This window comes from Athene cunicularia, assembly GCF_003259725.1.
Source record: "Athene cunicularia isolate RWA chromosome 4 unlocalized genomic scaffold, athCun1 chr4_part1, whole genome shotgun sequence".
Lineage (NCBI taxonomy): Eukaryota > Metazoa > Chordata > Aves > Strigiformes > Strigidae > Athene > Athene cunicularia.
Genome location: NW_020799098.1, coordinates 29,452,947 through 29,478,247, shown reverse-complemented (window position 1 = coordinate 29,478,247; position 25,301 = coordinate 29,452,947). Strand labels below are relative to the sequence as shown.

At 42.1% G+C, this 25,301-nt stretch overlaps 1 protein-coding gene across 1 annotated transcript in view; it reads left to right on the top strand.

Annotated features, from left to right (window-relative positions):
• KDR (kinase insert domain receptor) overlaps positions 1 to 23,032 on the top strand; it is a 29,391-nt gene extending 6,359 nt beyond the window's left edge. The window contains exons 9-29 of the mRNA XM_026846810.1: positions 499 to 655; positions 1,746 to 1,866; positions 2,471 to 2,579; positions 3,290 to 3,634; positions 4,543 to 4,689; positions 4,845 to 4,976; positions 6,623 to 6,729; positions 7,137 to 7,272; positions 7,545 to 7,649; positions 8,889 to 9,002; positions 10,182 to 10,270; positions 11,984 to 12,140; positions 13,073 to 13,173; positions 14,507 to 14,629; positions 14,770 to 14,881; positions 15,270 to 15,369; positions 15,483 to 15,588; positions 17,413 to 17,564; positions 21,051 to 21,147; positions 21,258 to 21,346; positions 22,246 to 23,032. Of these exons, the coding sequence (XP_026702611.1) occupies positions 499 to 655; positions 1,746 to 1,866; positions 2,471 to 2,579; positions 3,290 to 3,634; positions 4,543 to 4,689; positions 4,845 to 4,976; positions 6,623 to 6,729; positions 7,137 to 7,272; positions 7,545 to 7,649; positions 8,889 to 9,002; positions 10,182 to 10,270; positions 11,984 to 12,140; positions 13,073 to 13,173; positions 14,507 to 14,629; positions 14,770 to 14,881; positions 15,270 to 15,369; positions 15,483 to 15,588; positions 17,413 to 17,564; positions 21,051 to 21,147; positions 21,258 to 21,346; positions 22,246 to 22,465 (2,819 nt within the window). The 3' untranslated portion in view covers positions 22,466 to 23,032. The remainder of the gene's footprint in view (positions 1 to 498; positions 656 to 1,745; positions 1,867 to 2,470; positions 2,580 to 3,289; positions 3,635 to 4,542; positions 4,690 to 4,844; positions 4,977 to 6,622; positions 6,730 to 7,136; positions 7,273 to 7,544; positions 7,650 to 8,888; positions 9,003 to 10,181; positions 10,271 to 11,983; positions 12,141 to 13,072; positions 13,174 to 14,506; positions 14,630 to 14,769; positions 14,882 to 15,269; positions 15,370 to 15,482; positions 15,589 to 17,412; positions 17,565 to 21,050; positions 21,148 to 21,257; positions 21,347 to 22,245) is intronic.
• The last annotated feature ends 2,269 nt before the right edge of the window (positions 23,033 to 25,301 follow it).

Here is a 25,301-nt window from a genome sequence, read left to right as displayed (position 1 = left end):
CCTGGCCCTGTCCCGCCTCACCCATCCTTCCTGCCCCTCGCAGGCTGTCCCTCCTCTTCTGCCCTGCCCTGTGCAACCCTATTCCTCCTCCCTTCCCCTCTTCCTCCTCCTCTCTGCCCCTTAGGAAACAGCCTAGCCCACATGCTTTGAAGACAGCAGGTCTTGGAAAGGGCAGCAAGGCTACGTGCTGTGGGATCAGGGGTGGGGAATAATATGCATTTAGTGGTTGGGTGTGGTGGTGGGAGTCCGTGGGCTGCATTTTAAACTGGTGGGTAACGAAGGGAGATTTTACAGGAGTTCCTAAACATTGTGTCTTAAGGGCCTGGATCCTCAAGGTGTTGAGCAGGTTGACCTCTTCCCAACATGTCCTTGGAGATACTCTGCATTGCACTCAGATGTGGAGCACGGTGTGAATTAGTCGCTGTGGGTCTGATGTGTGCACACAGTGACATTGGGGAGCTGTTAGTGGGAGGTGTAACCTGCTGCTCTCTCCTCCAGTCCCCCCCCAGATTGGCGAGAATGCGCTGCTGGCCCCTGTTGACTCCTACAAATACGGCTCGACACAGGCACTCACCTGCACCGTCTACGCTGTCCCGCCGCCCGCCGTAGTCCTGTGGCACTGGCAACTGGAAGAGGAGTGCACTTTCAGCCCCCAGTGAGTGCTAAGCCCTTACCATCTTCTGCAGCTTATGTAGCTCTTGAGAGATGTTTGTATTGGGTTGGGGTTTTCTTGGGTGTATCCCTTGCCCAGGCTCATTACCGAGTGCAAACCCAATGAAGAAAAGATTGTTGTACTTCATAGGCAGATTGTTGCAGGCAGGCTCTGCCAATGTCATCATTGTCGGCAGAGGCAAGGGCCACCCACAGCGAGGAGCTGGCAGTGCCTGTGTTGCCTTCATGCTTTCTTGAAGGGTGTCTTGGCTTGTGCGGGGTTTCAAATGCGGCTATCTACGTGCCCTACCCTCAGTTCTCCCCCTGGGCTGCAGGCCCAAAACTCCATCCCAAACAGAGGAAATTTGCTGTTTATGCTAATTACAGATCCTTGTGGTTTTTTTCTTACTCTTAAGTGCTGAATGTGACGGTGCTCTTTATCTGTGTGAAAGTGTATCTTGGAGGAAGTGCACTGATTGATGTTGGGGCATGATAGAGAGAGTGCCTGACTGAGATTCACGCAGCTTCCCTTATCTGTGCCTGCCATAAGCCCAGATTTCCTCTAAAAAAAAAAAAAAGCTGGAGAAAAAAAAAAAAAAGCATTCTTCTTTCCTGTTGTTGTTTTTAAAATGATTTCCACTAGTTTCTTCCTTTGGTGCCTGGTTGCTTCCTACACAATGGCTACTGTCCTCAAGAAATTCTTGTAGGGAGTTCAGTGATTTCTCTGTCTCTCTGTCTTCCTTTGAACTAAATTAACTTGAATCATCCATTTATGAATGGGGGTTTGTTCCCAGAATAGCCGCTTCCCTCCAAGCATTCTGATTGAGCTGACACAAGCAGATTAATTAGGAGATTCACCTTTAGGCTTGGGGGTTCCTTATTTTACAGAGCACAAAGATCTCAAAAGGTTATAGGGTTCAATTTAATAGAAGTGTTTCCAGAAACATACTTTTCCCTTTTAGATGCAAGCTGTAGCCGGTGATGCATCTGGTTTATAGATAAATATCTGCATACTATAAAGAGAATACAAATCTGCTCTCCTGAAGGGCAAAAATTTGTCTTATGTAATGCGTATGTTCTTACTTATATCTCAGGAAAGTTCGCTCAGGAACCAATCCATATGCATGCAGGAAATGGAAAGTGATCTCAGAGAGAAAGGGTGGGAATCAGGTTGAAATTAAGCACCGAGTCGTTACTATTGCTGGGAAAACAAAGGTGAGCAGATTTTCTTTTCTCTTGGTTGGGAATGATTGGCCTCGTTCAGCGGTCCACTTATCTGGAAATGTATCACTAGAGATGAGACTATTTTCACCTATCGTTAAACTTGGGGATCTACACTCAGCTAGTCGTGCAAGCTCCTACTGAAGCCAATAGGAAGAGATACACACTTTCAAGTCTTTCAGGCACTGACCAGAGTGAGTCTCCACTGAGGAACATAACTTAGATTTCAGTGCTTACCTTTTAGCCGTCTGGAGTTAGGGGGGTTAATCTTGCCAATTAAAAGTAATAGAGACAAGGTGAAGAGACTGAAGAGCAGAAAAAGTTGTGGGTGCAGCATGTATTAACACATATACCAAAGTCTGCTTTCTGGCAGGCTTCTTTTTCTTGTTTTGTTTTCTCTGAATGTTATACATTTAAGGACAAAAATGTAAATGTCAGGAGGGGACTGTGCTCTTGCTGTGCCACGAATTTGTGCTTTGGAGGGGTTTTTGATTGTGTAGATACCTGAGAGCACTTTGCTGAGCTGTTGGGGTGGTCAGGCTCATGTACGTACTTTAGCAGTGATGTGGTATGAAGTTGCTTGGTTGTTCTTTTGTAGACTGTGAGCACCCTCGTGATTCAAGCAGCAAATGTATCTGCTTTGTATAGATGTATGGCTACGAACAGAGCTGGGTCAAGTGAGAGAGTTATCTCCTTTCATGTGACCAGTAAGTATACCCTGTTAACGACAGCCATGTTAAATTAATGTTATTTCATCTGTTTTGCTAATGATAGGCTTTTCAACACCATTGTCTGATTCCTGTCCTTTAGGATTTTAGATTTACCTAAGGCAGCCTTTGCAGTCACCACCTCAATTTAGTCAAGTGATTAATTCTACTGGCATCAGGGTAGTAGTGGTCCTCTGAAAATGATGCAAAATGGGCACTGTTGTTCGGGGAGTGATTACTATTGGGCTTTTGCAGTCACTTAAAAGACCCACAGAGAAATTATGTTAGTGTTACAAAATGAGCAAAGGTGTACTGTAAAAGCTAAGGTTAACATTTTGAAAACAGTGGCAAGGAGCTGCTGTCTTCTTGAAAATCAGTCCCCTGTATTCACATGCTGAAATATTATTTTAATCCAAATCTAAAAATTAGCTATAAGATAATGTTAAGAATCATCTTAGGTTGCTGTAAGTTTCTACAGGAAAAAGAACTGTATTCGTTATATGGGCCTTCCTTTGATCTGTTTTAAATGTATTGCTTTTAATGAGATTGTACTTTTTAGATGATTGATTGATTTTTTTCAGTGTTTTGTTTCCTTATTTACAACTGGATAAGATGAAGATAAGGCTATATTTGTAAAATATAGCTTTTTCAAGTTAATGTTGGCAACACAATGTGCAACCTAATAGGAATTTTAATTTTTTAACTTGCAGGGGGTCTTGAAATTAATCTCCAGCCTCGGAATCAACTCACAGAGAAAGATAACATGTCCTTGCAATGCACGGCAGACAAATTCACCTTTGAGAAGCTATCATGGTACAAACTCAGAGCTCACACTTCGCAGACTCCCTTTGGAGGGCTGCCCATGCCCGTTTGCAAGAACCTCAATGCTCTCCAGAAGCTGAATGCGACAGTTTCAAATACCAATGGTGAAAATGTCACCTTAGAGCTCATCCTCCATAACATCACCCTTCAGGATGGAGGGGACTATGTTTGCATTGCTCAGGACAAAAAGGCTAAAACACAGCATTGCCTGGTGAAGCACCTCACTGTTCAAGGTACAGATCTCTTACTGGGAACCAAAATGGGTGGTTGTGTATGAAAATAAACGCAGTGGTATCTTCAGACCTCACATGTGTTGAGTTAATGGTGTACTCGGTTTGTTAAATAGATTTAGACATCCATTAGTTATAACATGCAGGTCTGGGGCTTGTTCAGGCAGCAGGGACTTACTATTTCATTAGTACCAGTGAGGAAACACGGAATGAGCCACTGTGCTGTGCAAGGAGATGAGTTCAGCTTTTGCACAAATAATGGTATGTGTTCAGCTCAATAACTTCTCAATTTTATTTTTCAAACACGTTTTTCCCTATAGCTGTATATACATGTGTGTATTCATAGTATTAATGCTACTGCTTTGGCTCACTGACTTGAGTTTGAAGTAGTGTCTGTAATTTAAAACTGTGATGAAGTGATGCTGGTATTCAGGTGCAAGCAGTGCAAGCTGATAATCAGTAAGCTTTTCACACAAGTAGTGATGACTGTGCTTTGGGACCTAGATGTCTAGACTGATTGGGCAGATTCAGGAAAATACCTATGCATGTTCGTGTCCTGAATGGATGTTTGATGGACCAGCAGTATCAGACTTCTTGTAATGGAAATAGAAATGTGAGCGAAGCAATTTCTCACCTATTCTCTCTTCCCTCATCATCCTGAACAGTTAGAAATTAAACCACCTAAAGCAGGTTACATCAATACTGTTAAAATTTTCTTGGCTATTATAATTCTTTCATATCATGTGGAATTTTTGCTATGATTTTAACATGAACGCTGTGGCTGTTGCTGTTCTAAAGGGATTTGAGCCTTTGTTACCGGGCAAGGATGTAGAGTGTAATCAAGTGCTAGTACTGCAAAAACAGATGTTTCTTTAATGGTCAGTAATTTTGCCATATTTTCAAACCAACAGAGCCCATGGCACCCACACTTGTAGGAAATCTGGAAAATCAAACAACAAACATTGGTGAAACCATAGAAGTGTCATGCACAGCAAATGGCATTCCTCCTCCAAACATCATGTGGTTTAAAAATAATGAAACCCTTGTTGAAGATTCAGGTGAGGATTGCTCCTTTGTCCTTTGAATATTCTATCACTTAAGGGCTTTCTTTCACGGGACTCATTGCTGATTTTCACCATGAAAAGTTTCATTTTGAATTTGTAACACAAAGTGGAATAAAAATAGCAGAACTAAGTATCATAATTTTTTCCAGGTATTGTTTTGAAAGATGGAAACAAAACACTAACCATACGTCGAGTGAGGAAAGAAGATGGAGGGCTATACACCTGCCTTGCCTGCAATGTCCTCGGATGCAGAAAAGCAGTGGCTTTTTTTTCAGTGGAAGGTTAGTGTTAGCTTCTCTCCAGATTATCCATGAAATCACTAAAAGGAAAATCTACTGGCTGTCCTGATCGGAGATCTGAAAAATACACCATGAGATTTATGAAAAGTCCTAACCATTCCTGTCAAGCTCAAATTCAGTGCTGTCCTAACCATTGTAATCCCAGCTGTTGAGTCTGATGCTTTCTTCTCCACAATGTTGTTTAGTGCTTTTCAACAGAAGTCGAATCTATCTGTCTTACTTGTGGTTGCAGAGAAAACTCTGCCAGTCTATATACATGCAAACCTATACAACAGCCTACCTAAACCTGCAGATATCCTGGGACATCTCTGTTGTCTTGGTAACGTAATTGTCATGCTATGTTAACAGTTGTAACTTTTTAAACTATGTCATTGCTGTCACAGCATCTAAGAAACAGAGGGAAGACTTTGTGCAGTCTGTTGTGATTGCTGTCCCATTTCAATGATAGGATCAGGTAGCAGTTTTGGGTTAGGGGCCTCCAGTCTTAGTCCACCAAGCTCTGAAAGTAGTGTTTGAGACCCATCTCTCATTTGTTCCAGTCCTATTGTGGCACACGGAAATGAAATTCACAATGATAAATTCTAACAAGAGGTTAGTCTGCAGCCTGATTACCTGCAACCATGATGAACTTGCCACCAAGAGTTGCAATGAGAAACCTTGAATTAAAAGCTCCTTGCCCTTGATATTAGTACATTTTCAAAATTTAGTCACTGAATCCTTCACAAACCTCTGCCTTACAAGTTAAAGTGATTGTCCGATCTGTTCTGTTAAGGTAATTAAAGCAGTATCCTGTTATTCTTATAGGTCTCATTAGGATATTAAGATGTTGAGCAGTATGTTTACATAGGGTAGAAATTATCTGCCGCTGACATCAATGTAGATTTTAGCTGATATGGTAAATATGGCTGGGGCATGTCTGTAAAAGTTGACAATCTGTGTAAGACTCACTGTTTCACTCCAATAAATTTATAGCACAGCTCATTGGGGTCATGCAATGAAGTGTGCTACTGTGTAGGAAAATCTGTATGGTGCAAAGGATGAAATACAGGTGCATGATGTGGTGAACGGGAGCTGGAGAGCTGCTCCTGCACATTAACAGATGTTCGAGTGTTATCTGCTGTAGACTATTTTACTGGAAAAGGGATGTTGTAAGTCAGTCCTTATTTTCATGTGTTCTTGTAGGACTGTGTTTTTTCATGTCGTTGCTGAAGCATGTAAAGAGACAAGAGAGAGATTGTTCTCTGGGTCATTCTCACAGCACTTTATTTACTATATGACGGGGTTTTTTTCAGTTTCTGGGAAGTCATTCATTTTGAGTATTCTAAAACAAAGATTCCTTTTAAAATGTGAGATTTTACTGGTTTTATATGTGCCAAAGGTCCAGATACTGTCCTTGGAACAAAGCTGATGCTAAGAAATTGGGTGATGTGCAAAACAGCACAAAACCAAGCGTAATATTCCAACATAAAACCCCCAAATTTTAGTTTTGTTTTGCTTTCGTTTCCTTGCTCCATGTTGCACTTTTAAAACGAACCTTCAGAACAAGGACCTCCATTCTCTACTTTAATGAATGAACAAAACCAATACGCTTCCAACTATCACTCAGATATTCATTTATTTCTTCCCAGGCGCTGAAGAGAAAACAAATCTGGAGCTCATTATCCTCGTTGGCACTGCAGTGATTGCCATGTTCTTCTGGTTGCTTCTTGTAATCATCCTCCGGACCGTTAAGCGGGTAATGAAAAACTTCTCATACTGTCCTATTAGCACTGGTCTTGCATGACAAATGAGAGCTGACTTGAAGCCTTTTCTGTTGTTTCTTTCCATTGTTCTTAAATCAACAGACACATTTTTTCTCTCCATGCCATAACATTCTTGCCTGGAACCAGGGGCACAGAAATTTGTTTTTAATTGAACAAGCCCTCGCAAGAGAAAAAAATGTTTCGGCTGGTTTTGTTTAGTAAAAAAAAAAAAAAAGTGCAAGTAATTAATGGTGATCACACTCACTGTGACATGTTGGAGGGAAATGGTAGCCTGGCATTTCTGGGAACTGGTGAAACACTACAGGGTGAGAAAATGGCACTTTGCCTGCTCATTGCCAGCAAAAAAATCTGTGCAACTTCAACTAATACCATTTTCCAGGCCAACGGAGGGGACATGAAGACTGGCTACTTGTCAATCATCATGGATCCCGATGAAGTCCCTATAGATGAGCACTGCGAACGGCTCCCATATGATGCCAGCAAGTGGGAGTTTCCCAGAGACCGGCTAAAGCTAGGTGTGCCTTCGTTACACAAGCTGTTTAGTGATACTGCAGCCAGCCCTGTGCTGGGGGGTGTTTCAGGTCCTGGCTTGCCATGGGGCTGCCCTGGTGCAGGACCCCCAGGTGGGCTCTGTGGTCCTGTAGGATATAATGCATCCTCTTCCCATTATCAGCCTTCTGTTATTTTCTGAGACATACACTCAGTTTAGAGTTTCTGGGTTTTTCTTCATCTTTTGTCCACTGTGCCAAGCATATAAATTGGAGTATGTTCATATTCTCACTTCAAGGTAAACCTCTTGGGCGTGGAGCTTTTGGCCAGGTGATAGAAGCAGATGCATTTGGGATTGACAAAACTGCTACCTGCAGAACAGTGGCTGTCAAAATGCTTAAAGGTAAAAATGATGACCAAAAATTCACCTTCAACACAGAATGTAGAGATAATTGCCAATACTATAACCAGTAGGTAGAAAAAAAAATCAAAATTTTTGTACCAACAGTGTATGCAACTTAACTGTAGCTTAACAGTTGGTGTCATGAAGCAATGATTAGGGAAAGTATATGCCTTGCCCTCATCAATAGCTGGAGTAATACTACTGTGGTTTCTTAGACATTGCTTTATAGATCTGCTCAGGTTCAGAATATAAACTTGCTCCTGCAAGTAATTTTCACGTGTCCATTTTTGCCTTATGTAGCCTGGCAGGGAGCTTTCTGCAAGTCTCAGACAATGGCTTAGGCGTGCTCCAAAATGAGTCGTAGTTTTGAACAGCTTTCTCCTCACTTTAAATCCTATTATAGTCCCTTGTATTTGCCACTTAAGAGTTGAAAGCTGCGGTTCCCAGACACAATGTTCCTGAAGAGGGCGTAGCTGGGGTGGCAAACTGGGGCTGCCAGCAGCCAGGGGTGGTATCCCAGCCCTGTGTTGTACTGGAGGAAGGGTGGGAAAGCTCGGGGATTTCTGACAGTACAGTGTGAGCAGTTGCAAGCACAGGCGAGACCTGTTGCAGGCTCGTTGCAATGGGACGAGCATGCAGTAATGACATTAAAAATTGGAAAGCCCTGTCCCTCCAGTTTTGCAGTGCTCAGGCAGCCTTCAGAGAGCTGCCTTCTCTGCCCCTCTCTCCCCACTGCTTCAGCTCTTTCTGTCTTCTATCCCTTTGGGATGAGGACACCAGCCATGTCTCCAGACTTTTGGTGAGGCTGCAGGGTCAGGCATGTTTGGTCCTGTCCCTATGTCCCCCCAGTCTGTGGACCCATTGAACCCTTAGCATAGACCCCAGCGATGACTATGGGACAATATTTCTAGCTCTTCTTGGCTGGGAGGGTCAATGGCAGAGTGCAAACTGCTCAAAAGGTCTGTAGGAAAAAAGATGTTTGCTAATCTGCATTGTTTATGTCCCTGTTCTGACGTACTGCCCTTGGCAAACTTTGGACAATGTTTAAAAGCAGAGGAAAACCAACCCTGTCATGCATGTGCCTAGCTTTCATCAATGTCCTGCAGCATAAGCAATCCAGGCTACCAACCAACAAGACTTCTCACTAGATGTGCTGGAAAAATAACAGAAGAGAATGCAGAGGAGGGGAAAACCTTTCTGTCTGTGATGCTCCTGATCTGTGTTGTTTTACCTCTGCAGAGGGTGCAACCCATAGTGAGCACAGAGCACTTATGTCAGAGCTGAAGATTCTCATTCATATTGGCCATCACCTCAATGTTGTCAATTTACTTGGAGCCTGCACAAAGCCAGGAGGTGAGTAACTTCTCAGTGGGTGGGAAGGTGCTAATGAAAACCCCATTTCTGCCATTTCTCCTGCATAGAAAATTGAGTTTCAAAATTAAGGGTTGGAAGAAATAGTCTATTTAAAAAAAAAATTCTGATTAGAGTGAGTAGAACCAGAGGTGGAATAAGGGCTGAGAAGCCCTGAGTTCTACATCCAGCTCTAGCCTTCAGTTTTTCTCACACTTTGCTTTTCTGTACTTCAGATCCACTTTTCTAGTGGGCACTCCACACATAACAAGTTGATCTTGTTCCTATCACTGTCTACAGTGTTGTTACTTCCCTCCCTGCTTTGGATGGGCCGTGGGTGCCTCTGTGTGTGTGTAGGAGGGGGGACTGCAATTTGGAGTCAAGTTCTGGGTGGATGAACCTATTTTACTTTATAATTGGGGACAGATGTTTTGTTTGACAAATCCAGCACTGCACTCTTAATTTGGAAGAAATTCAGTGTAAAGTATCTTCGTAATAATTTTTCAGGGAAGCTGACTTGTTGTCTTACTATGGGATCAGAATTTAATTTGTAAAGTTCCATGACAGAAGTGCAGTAGTTGAGGGAAACATAATCCATAAATATTTCTTTCCTTGTTTATTCCGTAATAAAATATAGATGGCCAGTATCTGGAACCTAGGATGGAAATTTATTATTGTAGCATATGCCTATATGAAGCAATCTGAGCATGAAATACCACATTTGGACTGTACATTAAGGCATCTATGTCTGAAACCAAGATTCCTGTCTTAATTTTTTAGGACTTAAAATGCCTGCACAAAAATGCATGGATAATCACATGTGTACTTTATTGCAGATCAGTGGTTAATTGCACTGAAGTTCATTCAGATATGTTTGTCACGTCCTTACAATGTCAATTAGCAGAGATTGGCACTTTTAAGTATGAGCACACCATTATACATTTTCACATATGAAATTAGGCTCGTGATTTTCAGAAGTATGTTCTTGCTTTTCCTTCTTTATACAGCAGAAAGGAATCATATCCCTACTTTGATTAGAGCTTTTTTATTTACCAGTATTTTAAAAACCTCAGGGTAGTAGGATGCTTTTTGAAATGTATATGTTTCTAGCCAAAAATTATGCTGTGAGGTAAGGTGGGATATACATGATCTTTATAAGGAATTGCTCTATGTGTTGTATAGGCCCACTCATGGTGATCGTGGAATATTGCAAGTTTGGAAATCTGTCAGCTTACCTACGGAGCAAGAGGAGTGAATTTGTCCCGTACAAGGTAAGAAGTCAAGGTTAACGGTATAATGTTTGATTTGGTGGGGTTTTTCCACACATAATGTTTCTGTTTCTAGTGCAGACTGAAGTGGCAGTCCTTGGGGATGCTGAATATCTAGTACTTCTCATGGGAACAAGAGATGGCAAAGACATCAGAGGTCATCTAGTCTTTCCCCTGGCCCCTGCAATGTAGCTGTTTTGTTATTGTTAGCTTAAAATGTGCAAAGGAACTGGGCTTCCACTATTTCCTTTGGCAGATTATTCTACACTTGGCCGTGTCTGTCAGGAAGTTTTTTCTGATTATCAGCCTGAATTTTTTCCTTTCTTAGTTAAGGTCCAGACCACCTTAAATAATTTTACTCCCTGCTTAGTGTATATATCCATCAGATATCCGTAGGTGTCTTCTATCATGTGATTATCCTTTCCACTATCCCCTTGGCTCATTGCTGAACCAGGCTATACATTATTTTGCTATTAGTCATTTTGTATTATGGATGTATCTCATGAGTTTGTGTTCAGCTTTTCACTTCCCAAGTCCTTTGCTAAGGGGAGCTCCATCACAGCACCCCTCTTTGCACTCCAGTTTGAAAAGAGGGGGAGGATGGAGGCTGGCATTTGCAAACTCATTTCTGGATGCCTCTGAGAGGGGGTCTGCTTTCTGGAGAGGGTTCGTTGGGAGGATCCATCCCCTCCGAGAGTCAGGTTGCTGGATGAAGACCATGGCTGTGTATACCCAGCACTGAGCATCATGCTCGGGACCCTACCCTTTTTCACTTGCAGGCAAGAGGGAGGCCCCTGGGCTGTGCTCTGCCATCCTGGTAGACCCAAGTCTTCCTGCAGCTGCCGTGTTTAGATCAGAGCTGCTTCAAACTGCTTGTCAGTTTTCCAAAGGGTCATTTTTCTTCATCCTTGGAGTCATTGTTTACTATTTTATATTGACAAAGGCAACTCACTGCATCCTCTTGTGAGGTAAAAAGGATAAACAAATATCCGAGAGGCCTTGAAGAAAGAGGCAGGGTTTCACGAGGGTGATGACCCTTGCTTACACAAGCGGTGGGGATGGGAATAGGCAGTGGAAAAATCCAACCCTGCCAGGGGAGAAAAGTCACCAAACCAAAGCAGGAAAAAATGGAAATGTGGTGGAGAAAGCCTGTGGAGCCAGTATCCTCCTTAGAAGCATTCAGTGGCTTCGGGGAAGGAGGAAGTAGGTGACATTTTGAGGGTTTTGGACAAGGTAAAGGTTTCGTAAAAGGGCCTTTGTAGCAGTGGGAGGTAAATCCATAGCAGTATGGAGAGGCTCGACTGTACAAGAGGTGGTGTGGGAGCTTGTGCTTTAGAAGTGGTGGGCACCAGGGGGCTGAGAAAACCAGCTCCTCAATGTGCATTTATTCCCCAGCATGTGGAGATGTTGCTGGGAGGTGGCTGGGAGGATGTGGGAGAAGACTAAAGCCACGTTGTGGAGCGTCAGAGAGTGCTCTAGCTGATAAGTCTGTGCGGCCATGGGTTGGGGTTTGCTGGTGCTGTCACCACACCAGCCTGGTGCCCCAGCCAGAGCTGGCTTGAAGCAGAGTGGCCGGTCATGCCAGCACTGGGCTGCCCTTTCTGCCTTCAGTGGTGTCCATGGCACAGACTGTAGGGAGTGTCATTGCCTCTCCCGAGGAAGCTTCTGGCATGCTTTCTGCTTCTGATTTCACCCACTCTTCCTTCACATTTCTAGAATAAAAATGCCAGGTTTCGGCAGGGGAAGGAAAACTATGTTGGTGATGTCTCTGCGGACCTGAAGAGACGGTTGGATAGCATCACAAGCAGCCAGAGCTCAGCAAGCTCTGGCTTTGTGGAGGAGCGGTCCCTGAGTGACGTGGAAGAGGAGGATGGTAGGATATGTCTTCTTCTGGTGTTGGAACAGCTGTCATTGGTGGGGGCTGATGAGGGACACTGGGGACTGTGTGATTTCCAAAGATCCCTCAGAGCTGTGTGCAGGGTATTTCCTAGAGACGACCAAAACTCCCGAGCTATGGATTATCCAGTTCAGCATCCCAAACCGCTCAGCCCAATCCCAGGTAATGTCAGGCATGCACTTTACGCATTTCCACACAATTTTGGTCCCTTTCAGACCTCTCTGGTGTAAACACTGGCCTTCTGAGCTGGGATGTTTTAAGAAGTATGTGGACCAAACTCAGGCCTTGAGATGAGGGTTTTTGCCATCAGTGTGTAGTTCTTATGAGATTTCTTCTTAAAATTAAGATCTGATAAAAGTCATTGAGTTGTTTATTTCACCGGGAACTAAATGCCTGGGTATCTTTGTTGGATACATGAGTACATTATCCCTCCAGGTCACTGGACGATGAGGTTAGGCTTCTTCTACCCTAAATTAGCAGGGCTTTTTGCCAAATTCAAGTCTTTCTCCTCATGGCATATTCTTCCCCCATAAGGACTAGGTGGCACCTCCCTCTCACTCATTTCTAAATTCATCTGCTGAAACCACAGCAAGCCTTTCCTGTGTTAGGAACTTATGAGCTGAGTTTTGGTTGTTTTTCTTTTGGGATAGTTTTGCAAATCTTTCCACTGGTGAAAACTCTGGAAATAAGCAAGGAGTTTTAGGGTATAACCCATCATCTCAAAATTTATTTTACACAGGACTAGTTTGGTGTAAAATGGGTTGTTAGTGATAATTATACAACCCAAAAAGGGCTCTGCGCTTCCAGTTCAATGTGGCGTAAGGTTAAGATGGACTTTTACCTAAGAAGCAGTTATGGCTGAAATCAGTGACAAAGGGCATGTTTGACTGTCATCTGATTCTTTGCAGCTGGTCCCGAAGACCTTTGCAAGAACCCTTTGACCATGGAGGACCTCATCTGTTACAGCTTCCAGGTGGCGAGGGGAATGGAATTCTTGGCTTCACGCAAAGTAAGGAACTTCTCAGGAAGAATGGCATGTTATTTATTTGTCTGTAGGAAATAGTGCTGTAAGTCTATAGAAGGAAACAGCATGTTCATCTTTGGACTAGCAGTCATCCGCAACATTTTCTTTTTTCCCTAAGACATACCTGAATCATTGATACTACAGAGTGAAACAGCCCATGTATTTATTGACACAAATGTTAGTGATCTGTATAAGGTTTATGGGTCACTGATTCATGTAAGAATGATTAAATAGTTGGGAGGAGGGAAGCTGACTTATGAGGACAATTAAAGGAATCAGGGTCAAATCCCTGGTAACCAGAGGTAAACTAGAGTAAAGGAGTTTGCTCTGAGGAGGTTGCCTGCAGTGGGATTGGAAGGGCAGCGTGAGGAGAGACAATGCTCACCTATGAAACTTCATGGATGACTCTTTGGAGAGTCTGTTGCCAAAGACACCCTAGCAGTCAATAGCACTTCACCTGCATTTTGGCTTTCTAGAAGTGCTTTTCTGTGATTTGATTCTAAATACATATAGTACATGTTTCAAAGGATGTAAATTCCAGCAAGAGCGAGGACTTGCCTGCAATTGTGTAGAAACAAAAATTACTTAGAAATGGGAAAAGGAAATAGAAGTGGGGAATATAACACTGGTCTAGAGCGCAGGCTAGGTGTTCAAGATCAGACTTCAGAGTCTTTTCTAAAAACATGCATTTGTCTACATTTCATACATCCTGGTTGGTGTGTATATGCAATGTTTTTCCAGGATCTGCAGTTCTAGTCCATTCTAGAAACCATCTTCAGGGCCTGGCCTTTTTTACTTCAAGCTATTGAGGCTTGAGGTTCGAAGTCTTTGGGTTGTTGACTAAAATGTTGTTCTGCATAGGTAAAGATAGGGACTTTTCTCTCTGTAGTCAAGATTAGTTTGTGTTGGAATCAAATTGGCGTTTTAGTGTGGTATGTTTTTCAGAGGACAGAGTGGAGTACACAGTACACAGATTTGAGTGAACCTAAGTAAATCTAAAGGTAATCAGATCTGAACCTGTTTTGTGTCAGCTTCTTAGGATAATTAATTAGCTCACTTCAAAGACCCTCTCTGCATAGTGGATAAACAGATGTATGTTTGGACTTGGGAACACAAGTCTCCCTGAGCCAAATCAGTTGTGACCATCAAAAAAGCACTTAAAATCAGTAACTGTTGATGCTGAGGTTTCTTTTTCTTAAAAGGTTTTAAGAATTATCTGGCCTTTGAGGGTAAGAGAGCACATATGTGAAAGAGATCAGCCCTGTGGACAGAACCGTGACGACAGGCAGCATATGAAGTTGTTTACTTCTCTTTGCAGTGCATCCACAGGGACCTGGCTGCTCGTAATATCCTCTTGTCAGACAATAACGTGGTCAAAATCTGTGATTTTGGCTTGGCTCGAGACATCTACAAAGACCCAGATTACGTCAGGAAAGGAGATGTAAGTTTCAGATTCTCCATTCAAGAGAGAATTAATATGAAGTCAGGACTCCTTTTTTTTTTTTTCACTTTAAATACATTTGTGGAAATGCAGTGTTTTGCTAAACTGTGATACCTTTTTGTTTATGGAAATGCTTTCAGGCCAGACTACCCCTAAAATGGATGGCACCAGAAACCATTTTTGATAGAGTGTATACCATTCAGAGTGATGTATGGTCCTTTGGAGTTCTGCTATGGGAAATATTTTCACTAGGTGAGTCACTTTAATTTTACTGAGCCATCTGATATTTTAAACAACAGAGTCTGAAGAAAACACTTAAAGGGTTCTTGGATCCTCTTTGGCATTTTTTTTTACTTCTTGAAAATTTCCTGTTTTTTTTCCTCTGTCAAAATAAAATAAATTCCCTTAAAAATGCAAACATAGGAACATGGACTTGAAATGCTTCTTCATACAATTTCTTTGTGATTATATGCCTCATTTACTCAATCAGTTGCTATTTCCATCATAAATATAAATTATTTGTTCATCCAACTGTACTGAATTACCTTATTAACTCAGGCCATAGCAAATTATTTGTTTGAAAATGAATCCCAGAATTTAAGAATCTAATGCGTTAAAATTACCATTGCTCTCATTTTAGGCGCATCACCATACCCTGGAGTGAAAATTGATGAGGAGTTTTGCAGAAGACTGAAAGAAGGAACACGAATGAGAGCACCAGACTATACAACACCAGAAATGTGAGAAACTGTTCTTCCAGATGCCTACATTTACATCACAACAGCAGATGCTAGAGCAAGCAATAGGTGCTGTTTTCTTTATGCTGATATTTTAATGGGCTTTGTTCTTCTAGGTACCAAATAATGCTGGATTGCTGGCATGGAGATCCTAAGCAGAGACCAACTTTTTCAGAGCTGGTGGAGCACCTGGGGAATTTACTACAAGCCAACGTCCGTCAGGTACATTAATTGTATTCTCTGGTTGGTGAAACCACCAAGTGAACCCCTCCTGTCCTGCCAGCCACCATGAAATCCATACTGTCCACTGGAGTCGTCGGGGGAGCCTGGGCTTTTTCCACCACTCCTGTTACCGACCGTTGGGGCAACTTGCAGAGAAGAATGACCTGTGGGGGAAAGGTCGCAGAGTTCTATTGTGGTAACGAAAAGCCACCTTGCCTTGCCATAATACCACCTCTGTGGTTACTTAGCTGTCTTGCTGGGGAGTTGTTGGCACAGGCTCAATTCCCTGCTCTGATGATGATTTCTCTGCATACTGCAGAGGCATTTCAGCAGGTAGCTCCTGTTGATCTTATGCCAAAGATGGATAGCTTAGCATACGTGAGGATGTGGGCTGCAGTGCATCTTCTGGAAAATGAGGATACAGGCATTTTTCTGCCTGTCAGCATCTCCATGCAGATAAGTGTATTAAGACTTGTCCTGTGTGCAGGCATTGTGGTAAGAGAGCCCACTGCGTCCAGGTGAGGTACATGGGCCACCCTCCCAGGTACTCCACCTTGTGGATCCATCTTCATGTACTATGGAAGTGGACGAGGCCAGAACATTAGATATGAGTGCACTGGATGAAAGAGGCTGGATTTGGCCACATGCTCTCCCTTTCTGACCTATTGGAAATGATGGGAATTACCTGCCCTTCCAAACTATTGTGTCTTCTGTGCATAGGAAAACTCAGAAAGGATAGCATTTCTTCACTTTCCTAAAGAGCAGCTTGAATCTTATGTATCACAGAATCACAGACTGGCTGAGGTTGGAAAGGTCTTTCTGGAGGTCATCTAGTCCAATGTCCCTTGCTCAACCGGGGCCACCTAGAGCTGGTTGCCCACAACCATATCCAGACAGCTTTTGAGTATCTCCAAGGATGGAGATGCCACAATCTGGGCAACTTGTGCCAGTGCTTGTCACCCTCACAGTCAAAAAGTGTTTCCTTATATGTTCAGAACACACTTTGTGTATATTTGACCATAACCTTATATGGTTGGATTGCTAACGATTTAGACCCTCTTGTCATCAACTGTAGTGTACTGTGACTAAAAAAGACAAACATGATTTACTGTCCGATAACTAGTAATTAATTATGCATGTCTCAGATTGTAATCCAAAAGGGATAGATGAAAAAGAAATGGAGAAAAGATAGAATCAACTAAAGGATTTCTTATGGGACTATAAATAGGTATGCAGTACCAAAGGATGCATAATCAATTTTTTTCTCTTTATACTTTAGAGAAGAGATGTAAACGAGTGGAATAATTTTTTTTAAATGTATCCTTGCTATTCACATCAAATTAGATGTGAAAGTATTGATAGATTTCCTTTTTTGCTATCTCCATTTAATTATTTTTTTTCATTTACTTCTTAGACTTAATTTAGTCTTTCTGATTAATACACAGTAGTCTAATTCAGTCTCAATTTGTTTGTTATTTTTTTCCTCAGGTTCATGTTCTTTGTGTCACTGGGTTTCAAACATTATTAAAAATTATATTTTTTATTTCAAAGACGTCAATAAAAATTTTCATTTATACATGATGTTACAGTATGTCATATAAAAATCTCAATTTTTAAATCTAAAACTACTTGTCAGTGCTTCTTAAGTTTCCATCTTTTAATGTAGCCACTCCTGTGAAGGTGGTATAATGTTTATGGTTTAATCAAACAGCCAAGGTAGCACCGTTGGACTGATGCGTTCTCTATGTACATGTGTGTAGCTGTTTAGGTCTATGTATATCTGTAGCCCATTTAATTTTTGTGTTTTTTCACTGCATTCTACAGGATGGTAAAGACTACGTTGTCCTTCCTTTGTCAGTATCGCTGAATATGGAAGAGGATTCGGGTCTCTCTCTCCCAACTTCACCTGCTTCCTGTAGGGAGGAAGAGGAAGTCTGTGATCCTAAATTCCATTATGACAACACAGCAGGAATTAGGTATTTTATATGGTGGACATCCTACTGGGGCCTCTGGGCAGGTTTTATTCATGCTGGGGGCAGGGAAAATGAAAGGAAGAGACTTCAGCTGCCTGGTCCATATTTAACCTCCTCCATAGGGATAAGAAGGAATCTGTAGAGTTTTTGTAGGCAAAAACTAGTTTTTTACCTCCCCAAATGGTAGTGGGGTTTGGTGGGGGATTTTTTTTGCTACCCTTTCAAAATTTGGTATTATAATTCAAAAGAACCATAAGAGTATTTGTTATTTAGTTTTTTTTAAAATAAGAACAAATACAAAGTGTTACTGATCCAATTCACTTGTGTTCACACTCTTGTATTGCAGCTCCCTAAAATATTAATGGTAATAGATATATCGTTAATACCCTCCCTGGCATTTCCTCTCCTAAGGTGAAATGTTGGTAAATAGGTCATGAATGTTAAGGAGAATGTGACCTAAATAGTGTCACTGTTTGTTGTCCACTACTTGCTTCTGGAGGGCTGCTGGGGCATCCACAACGGACCAGTAGTGGTAGGTGCTGTTGGATATCGTGGCAGAGGTGACTTTCGGAGTAAGGAGTTTGTACTAATGTGCTTAAGCGGGGCTTACGTTGGACGTTGTGAGGACCTCAGGCATGGGATGTAAGGGAGAAAGGTATTTTCTCATCCAGTGATGCCTGAGATCAAATTCAGCCACTTAAAAGCTGGGAGCCCTGGGTTGCTTGCTGCAATCTCAGAAGAAGGAGAAGGATAGGAGATGGATCCAACCAGCAGGGCAGAGGTAGACTCTGTTGGCAGGTTCCATGTGGTTTCCAGAAAATGGAGCCCTCTCCTTCACTGCTTGTATTATATCCACCAGAGACAACGTTCCCAATGATTTTGGGTACTGCAGGATGACATTTTTATGTGATCTTGGGAAAGACTAGGTAGGCACAGTGCATTTCACACTTCAGTTGAACTTACGGTCCTAGAGCTGAACTTTCAACCCCATGTTTTACTAGTGGGGTAGTCTAAAATATAAATATTTTAAAAGACAGAAAAGCATGATATAACACTGAAAACACCATATTTATTTTCCACTTCCAATATTTCCTATATGGCTTTTCCTGGACCCCGCTTCCTGTTATGAACAGTAGTAAAATCTCTCTGTCAACCTTTTAAAGAAACTTTGAACATTTTTGTCTTGTCTTACAGTATGAGAAGGTTGTGAAAGCACTTGTGGAAACCATGCTAGGAGAGGCAAAGTGGGAGCTTAAGACATGCTTAGGGGCTTTATTGTTCTGGTCACTGAAAATTATTTTGTAGGCATGGATCTTCCTATACATGTAGTGGAAAAGATTGATCTGTTCAGTGATGTCTTTTTCAGTCTTCACAAAAGTATTAACTAGGAGGAGAGGCTGATAACATCAGTCTCTAAATCAAAGCTGGGGGAGGAAAAGCAAGGACAGGAAAAACACAGCAAATATTAAAGAATATTTAGGTTGCTGAGTTAAATTAAAACCAGCAGGATCTCCTAATGTCTGTAGTATTTGGCTTAGGAAATAGATATGCAATTTTCAAACCTTGAAAGATTGTCATTAAGAACAGTCAGGTGAGGTAAAGAAGATTTAAGGATAAGATAATGCATGTTTTAAAGATAATGCATGTTTTCAGAAAGAACAGAAAAGAAGTAACCCTTAAATCAAGCTAGCTTGAATCCTAGGTATGATCCCCAAATAAAAAATCATATAAATAATCATATAAATAATGATAAATGCCTACAGGAAAATGAAGTAACTACAAGTGGTCAGCATGGATTTGTCAAGAACAAATCAAGTCAAACCAATCTAAGTTTCATTTTTAGGGAGAATAATTGGTCTGGTGGATAGCAGGGGAGATGGATTTTGATTTTCTGTAGGGCATATTTGGCCCTTTTTTTACTGGGACAGCCTATTACATAATGCAAACACATGTCAGGAAATACTGTCAGGACGTCAGCTGAGCCCTCACTGCCACCAGGCAGGAGTCAGACTCTGTGTGTGGTGTCTCTGCCTGCACACAGAGAGTGGTCCTGTTTGCACAGTAGCTTGGCTTAACCAGGAGGAGCTAATTCATTGTAGCCCATGTAGGCTGACTCTTGTCTGGGCTGAGCAGAGACAGGACTCCCATACCCGGGAGGTCACTCAGATCAAGAAGCTGGAATTCCCAGTCCTCACCATCCTGGTAACTGTAGTCCCAGCCATGCAGTTCTGTGCCTGTGTGGACAATTAAATGCAAGCACATGGGGAGCTTTCAGACTAAGAAGGAAAGCTGTGGAATGAACTTCTCATCATTCAAGGTCAGGTTGTCCAGGAGGATAAGTGGACTAGATTGTTCATTAGATGTTTTTGGTCCCTGTAGGGTTGGGTGGGAAGTGGATTAGATACCACTGCAGAGTAACAGAAGTAGAAGACGTGGTCAGTGCAGAGATCTTGAAAGAGCTGATTTTGTTAAGTCTAGGAGGAGAAAATGGAGAGGGAACATAGTAACAGTTTTCAGTGTATGAAAAGCTGCTCGAAAGAGGATGCTAAGTAATTATTCTCTGTCCCCAGCAATAGCACGGATTTTACTTGCAGCAAATGCTTGGGTTTAATATCTGAAAAACATTCTAAAGTGTGACTGAGCACCTGAGCAGGCTACACAGGGAACTTGTAAAATCCCCACCAGTTTAAATAAATGTCTGTCGGCAGGACATTGGCAGGACTCAGCATGGCTAGAAAATGGGATGAATGATTCTCTTAATTGCCTCCAGCTTTGCATTTCGGGTGGATGCAGGTTCCTCTTCTAACTTCATGACTTTTTCTTCATGAGCTGTTAGGAACATAAATTTGTCCTGTTAAACTGGGGCAATGTCTATTTTATTCCATATCCACTTAGACAGAAAGCTGAGGGTAACTGTTTTGTTTGCTGTATTAGTACCTCCATGAAAGTCAATTTATTTTTTTGTCCAATATTTTTTATGGATGTCATCCTGACCAGAGGGCTTCTTTTGGAGAAGAGCCTTCAAGAGAGATGTAGCACTCCCTGTCCTGATCCCCATGGTTTAAGGGCAGCAGTCTGCTGAGTCTGCTGTTGTTGTCCTAGGTCCAGCCAGGGGTCTCAGAAGTGCAGTCCAAAGGAAGAGACACATGTCTGTGTTCCAGGCTCCTCTGTTTATTATACTTCTAAGCGAAGCTTGCAGGAAGTGAAGCCCTCCAGTGTAACTGAGGAAAAGAGCTGTTTTCTCAAAGCAATTTCTTAGAATTTGCTCAGAGATCAGGTTGTCAGGAGCAGAAGGTCAGAAACATGTCACTTTCTAGGCTGTTCATCCTTTTCAATAAATGGATATTTTGAGGTTTGCATAATATGTTTTGACAAAAGGATTAACTTCTCTGTAGAGAGATAAAAGGATTCTGATATCATTGTGTTGTTTGCAGCCAAGTTGTGGATAGGGGACTGAAACCTTTTCTTTTTATTTTGTTTTCTTTTCAGTCAGTACCGACAAGGTAGCAAAAGAAAAAGCCGCCCTGTGAGTGTGAAAACATTTGAAGATGTCCCATTGGTGACCACTGTAAAAGTTGTTCAGGAGGTGAGTTTGTCTGTTGCTTGTATGTCTTTTCCTTCTGTTGATGTCTTTTTCTTGGTTTTGTTGTTTTTTAAAATCTTTTTCTATTTAATGCATTTCTAACACCTTTGCAGGAAAACCAGACAGATAGTGGGATGGTTCTTGCATCTGAAGAGCTGAAGACATTGGAAGAGAGCAATAAACAAGTGAAAATACCCTTTAGGTAAGTCTCAGGTTGCATGTAGGATTGAATGTGACCTTTTGTTTGCAAAAAAAACTGATTGGTTTGTCAAAAATTTTTTTAAATATAAAGAAAAATTGTGCACTGTATGTCTGGTCACCTGCATTTAGTACCAGTAGAGGAGAGGTAATGCAGCTGTTGGAAGCATCAGCCAGCACTACAGAAAGGACTTGTGTTTATCAGCTAAAAAAGGATCAACCACCTCTCGAAGGAACCGAGCTGGTGCACACAATTGAATGTATTTGTGAGGGCCTATCTGCAGTGACAAAGAGCTTTTCTTTTTCCTTTTTCTTTCTTTTTTTCTAAAGCTGACTCTTGAGTTTTCAGGATGTACCTGGGTGTATTTTCAGAGCATTGTACAGGGGTTTCATTGTGCAGTTCACAGGAAGCGCAGTGGCCTTCACAGAGCTGGAACCTCACATATTCTCTCTGAGAGCTTCTCAGGAATTATTTTTTCCTGAACAACTTCAGTGCAAACAAAGGTAGATTGCAGTTACAATTGCACCACAGCTGAAGTGTGTGAAGCCTCTCAAAGTTTTCTCTCCACTTCATCTGTGGTCACAATCTAACTCCTTATATCTTCATAAACATAAATAACTTTTTCATGTGTTAGTGAAGTTAGGGCGTGTAAAAAGGTCTCTCCTTATATCATCATAAATGTAAATAACTTTTTCATGTGTTATTAAAGTTAGGGTGTGTAAAACGGTCTCTCCTTATAATCAAATGCATGTTTAAAAAGGCTTGAATCCAGCTTTGCTAAGTGCACCATTTTGCTGTGGTTGTTGCTGTGATGGAAAGCAGCTGCCAGCAGGAATCGCCCACCTGCCCTCCAGAAGAGTCTCCACAGCTCTCTCAGTCCTCTTTCTGCTTGTTTTTTGCAGCACACTGGTGCCCAGCAAGAGTAACGAGTCCGTCATGTCTGAAGCCTCCAACCAGACGAGTGGGTACCAGTCAGGGTACCACTCGGACGACATGGACACCACCGTGTACTCCAGTGAGGAGACCGAACTCTTGTGTGCCCGGGAGGCTTCGCCCCCGCTCTGCCGCGTGCGTGGGCTCAGCTACGACGGTGCCACGCAGGTCGCCTCCCCGCCGCTCTAGGGCGAAGCCAGCAGCTCCGGGTCCCCCCGGGATGTGCCTTCCTTGCCTGGGCTGGTGGTATTCAGGTTTGATGTATAGAAAGATGACATCCATGAGACTAAGAAAAGACGTTTATTTTTCCTGAAGAAGATGCAGAAGCATCTGGCAGCAAAACTGCGCCGTGCTAGGCTGCAGGGCGCTTTCCTTAAGAGGTGGTGGTGGCTGAGGGTGGAAAGCCCTGGCTGCAGCGTGTGGGCTGTGCTGACCTGATGGCAGAGGCAGCATGGTGGCCTTTGGGACCCCGGTGACATGCTGAGCCTGATGCAGGCAGCGGCACAGCGTTCAGCTTAACTGTTTCTAGTTGTATTTTTTTTTTTTTTTTTTTTTTGTTTTTTCCCTTGCTGCTGGACTCCAGGAAGGAAGCAACATAGCACTGGCTTCTTGTTTCTCAGAGTTATCCCTTGCCTGCACCTCCACAAACAAAAAAAGGAACCTCCAGCTCAAAGCTCTGGCACTTGCTGACGGCCTGAGACTAAACATAGGCTGGGCTAAATATAGGTGGAGGCAATGGTCTCTGTCGTTGGCAGAGAAAAGAAAGTTGCTGTACCAGACCTCATGAGTTGCATTTGTTTGCAAGATTTGTGCAGTGAGGTTGGTTAGTGGCGAGAAGGCAGAGCACTGAGCCAAGTGACAGGACATGGGTGCCAGGGGCATGCCTCACTTCTGGGGATGGCTCTCTCCCCTGTCCTCTCCAGCACCCTTGACCCATGCCAGGTGCCTACCTGCTTCTGAGCTAGCCTGAAACAGTTGTAGAAAATACCTCCTCTCTGAATCACCACGGGGGCAGCCTCTACAACAGGTAGAAAAGGCAGAGTAATCTACCTTAGGACCACAGTGAGCCCTGTGGTCCTGGTGGGGCATCCTAAGGGCACCCTACCTTCTCATCTCTTCCCCCCTCCCTCAGATGTAGGTCTAACTCTTTCCCTTTGCAAACTCAAAGTCTGTTTGCAATGGCAGAGATCTCAGTTTATGTAGTCTTGGGAATCTGTGACTGGTTTCATGGCAGCTCCGATTTTCTCTGAGTGGTGAGATTGTGCCTAATTGTTGGACAACTTCTTACCTATGCTCTTGTAGTTCCAGAGCTCTATTGATAGACACAATGCGGGCTACAAGATTTTAAAATGTAAAGCTATTTCTACTGAGTTCTTTTTTGTATTTTTATAATTATTTTTGTTTGTACTTACTATAATGTCAAATGTTGGGAACCATGAATATAAGGCATATACAGTATTTATAGCCTCTTTATGTAGAAATAAATGTAATATATTAAAATATAAATATATATATTATATATTCACATTTGTATCGGTGTTCTGTAGCATTACAAGAGTCACAACATTTTTAATAGCTAAACTTTTCACTTTATTAAAAAGGGACTGGAAATTTAGAGGTGGGGCTATGAGTAGATCTGTTTGCTTTTGTTGCATATATTTTCTTATATCCTTTCTATTGACAGGGAAGTTTATCAAGGGCTACTTATTTTAAGTGCCATTTAATGAATCTATTTATTTATACCATTGTACAGGTCTATGAACATTTCTGTGGGTACTTATAGTAAAGAAACTTCAGTGATTTTTAGCAGTTGGCAGTAAGTGCCTTTAAAGAAATGGTCAGAGGAATAGACTGCTTGTACAGACTGAATCTCCTCTGAAAGTCTTTATTATGTTCAGTTATGGAATGGCTGATCTAATTGTATTGTGGCTTTTGCCTTGGGAGTAGCATTTCCCTTAAAGCCTTATTCATCTTTTCCCACTTGTGTTTCGTCCATCTCACTTACAGCTGAAATGTTGTCCCTGCTCTTGTGTAGCAACACCTCTCCTTTATTTTAAATCTGTACTTAAAGCTCCCACCTTTTCACTCGGGTGTCCACTTTTTGACTATTTGTGTAGTGAGAGCACTTGTCTAGGAAGTGGGAGATCTCCCTGCTAAACTCTTCTCAGGGTGAATATGAAACTAATACCTTCTACACACTACATGCATGACCCAGCTACAAGGCTGTAGGATGTCAAGCTTCAAATGTTTCTCCATTTCTCTTCCTGAATCTAAAGCACTTTACAGCCAAGAAAGCACGAGCTGGGAGACCAGGTAGAAAGATAAGGGAGAGGCTTCCTAAATCAGCTGCAAGGGCTTCTAGGAAAGACCTGTCTTGTCATGTGTGTATTTGACATTTATCTTGCTTCCCAGGCAAGAGTCTAGCCAGTAGAGTATGCTCAACAGACAATGCTACAGTCTTTAACACCCCCCCTCCCCAATATTCTTCAATATCTTTTATGAAAATGTTCTTCTATTTATTATTTTATGATGGACATAAAATACTGACTCTGACAGAAGCTTGATGAGTACCCTGCTGAGTCACATGTTGGAGAGTCCTGACAAAGAGATGGAGATGGATATCTGTCATTGATGTCCATCTGTCCTAGATCTGGAGCCCACAAGATTTGGGATGTTCAATTTAGACATCTCATTCTGTAGTTTTGTTTCCTCTCCAGCTTTGTGTAACACATGATAACATGCAGTCACATGTGTCACTGTGTGTTTGTACTGACTGATGAAGTTGCAGTATAGCCATTTCAGCTAATGAGTTCTCACTTATAATCCTTCTCAGCCAATGAAACTCTCTTGTAAGTCTAAATCATGTTAAATATGCCTGGAAAATGTGGGAACTAGCACACACCTGCAGTAGGAAAGGAAATTAACTTCTTAAAAAAAAAACCAAAAGACCAAAACAACACCAAAACCCCATATACATTCAGTTTCAGGAGCATGCAAAGGTTCTATAAATGTGTTCATATATTTG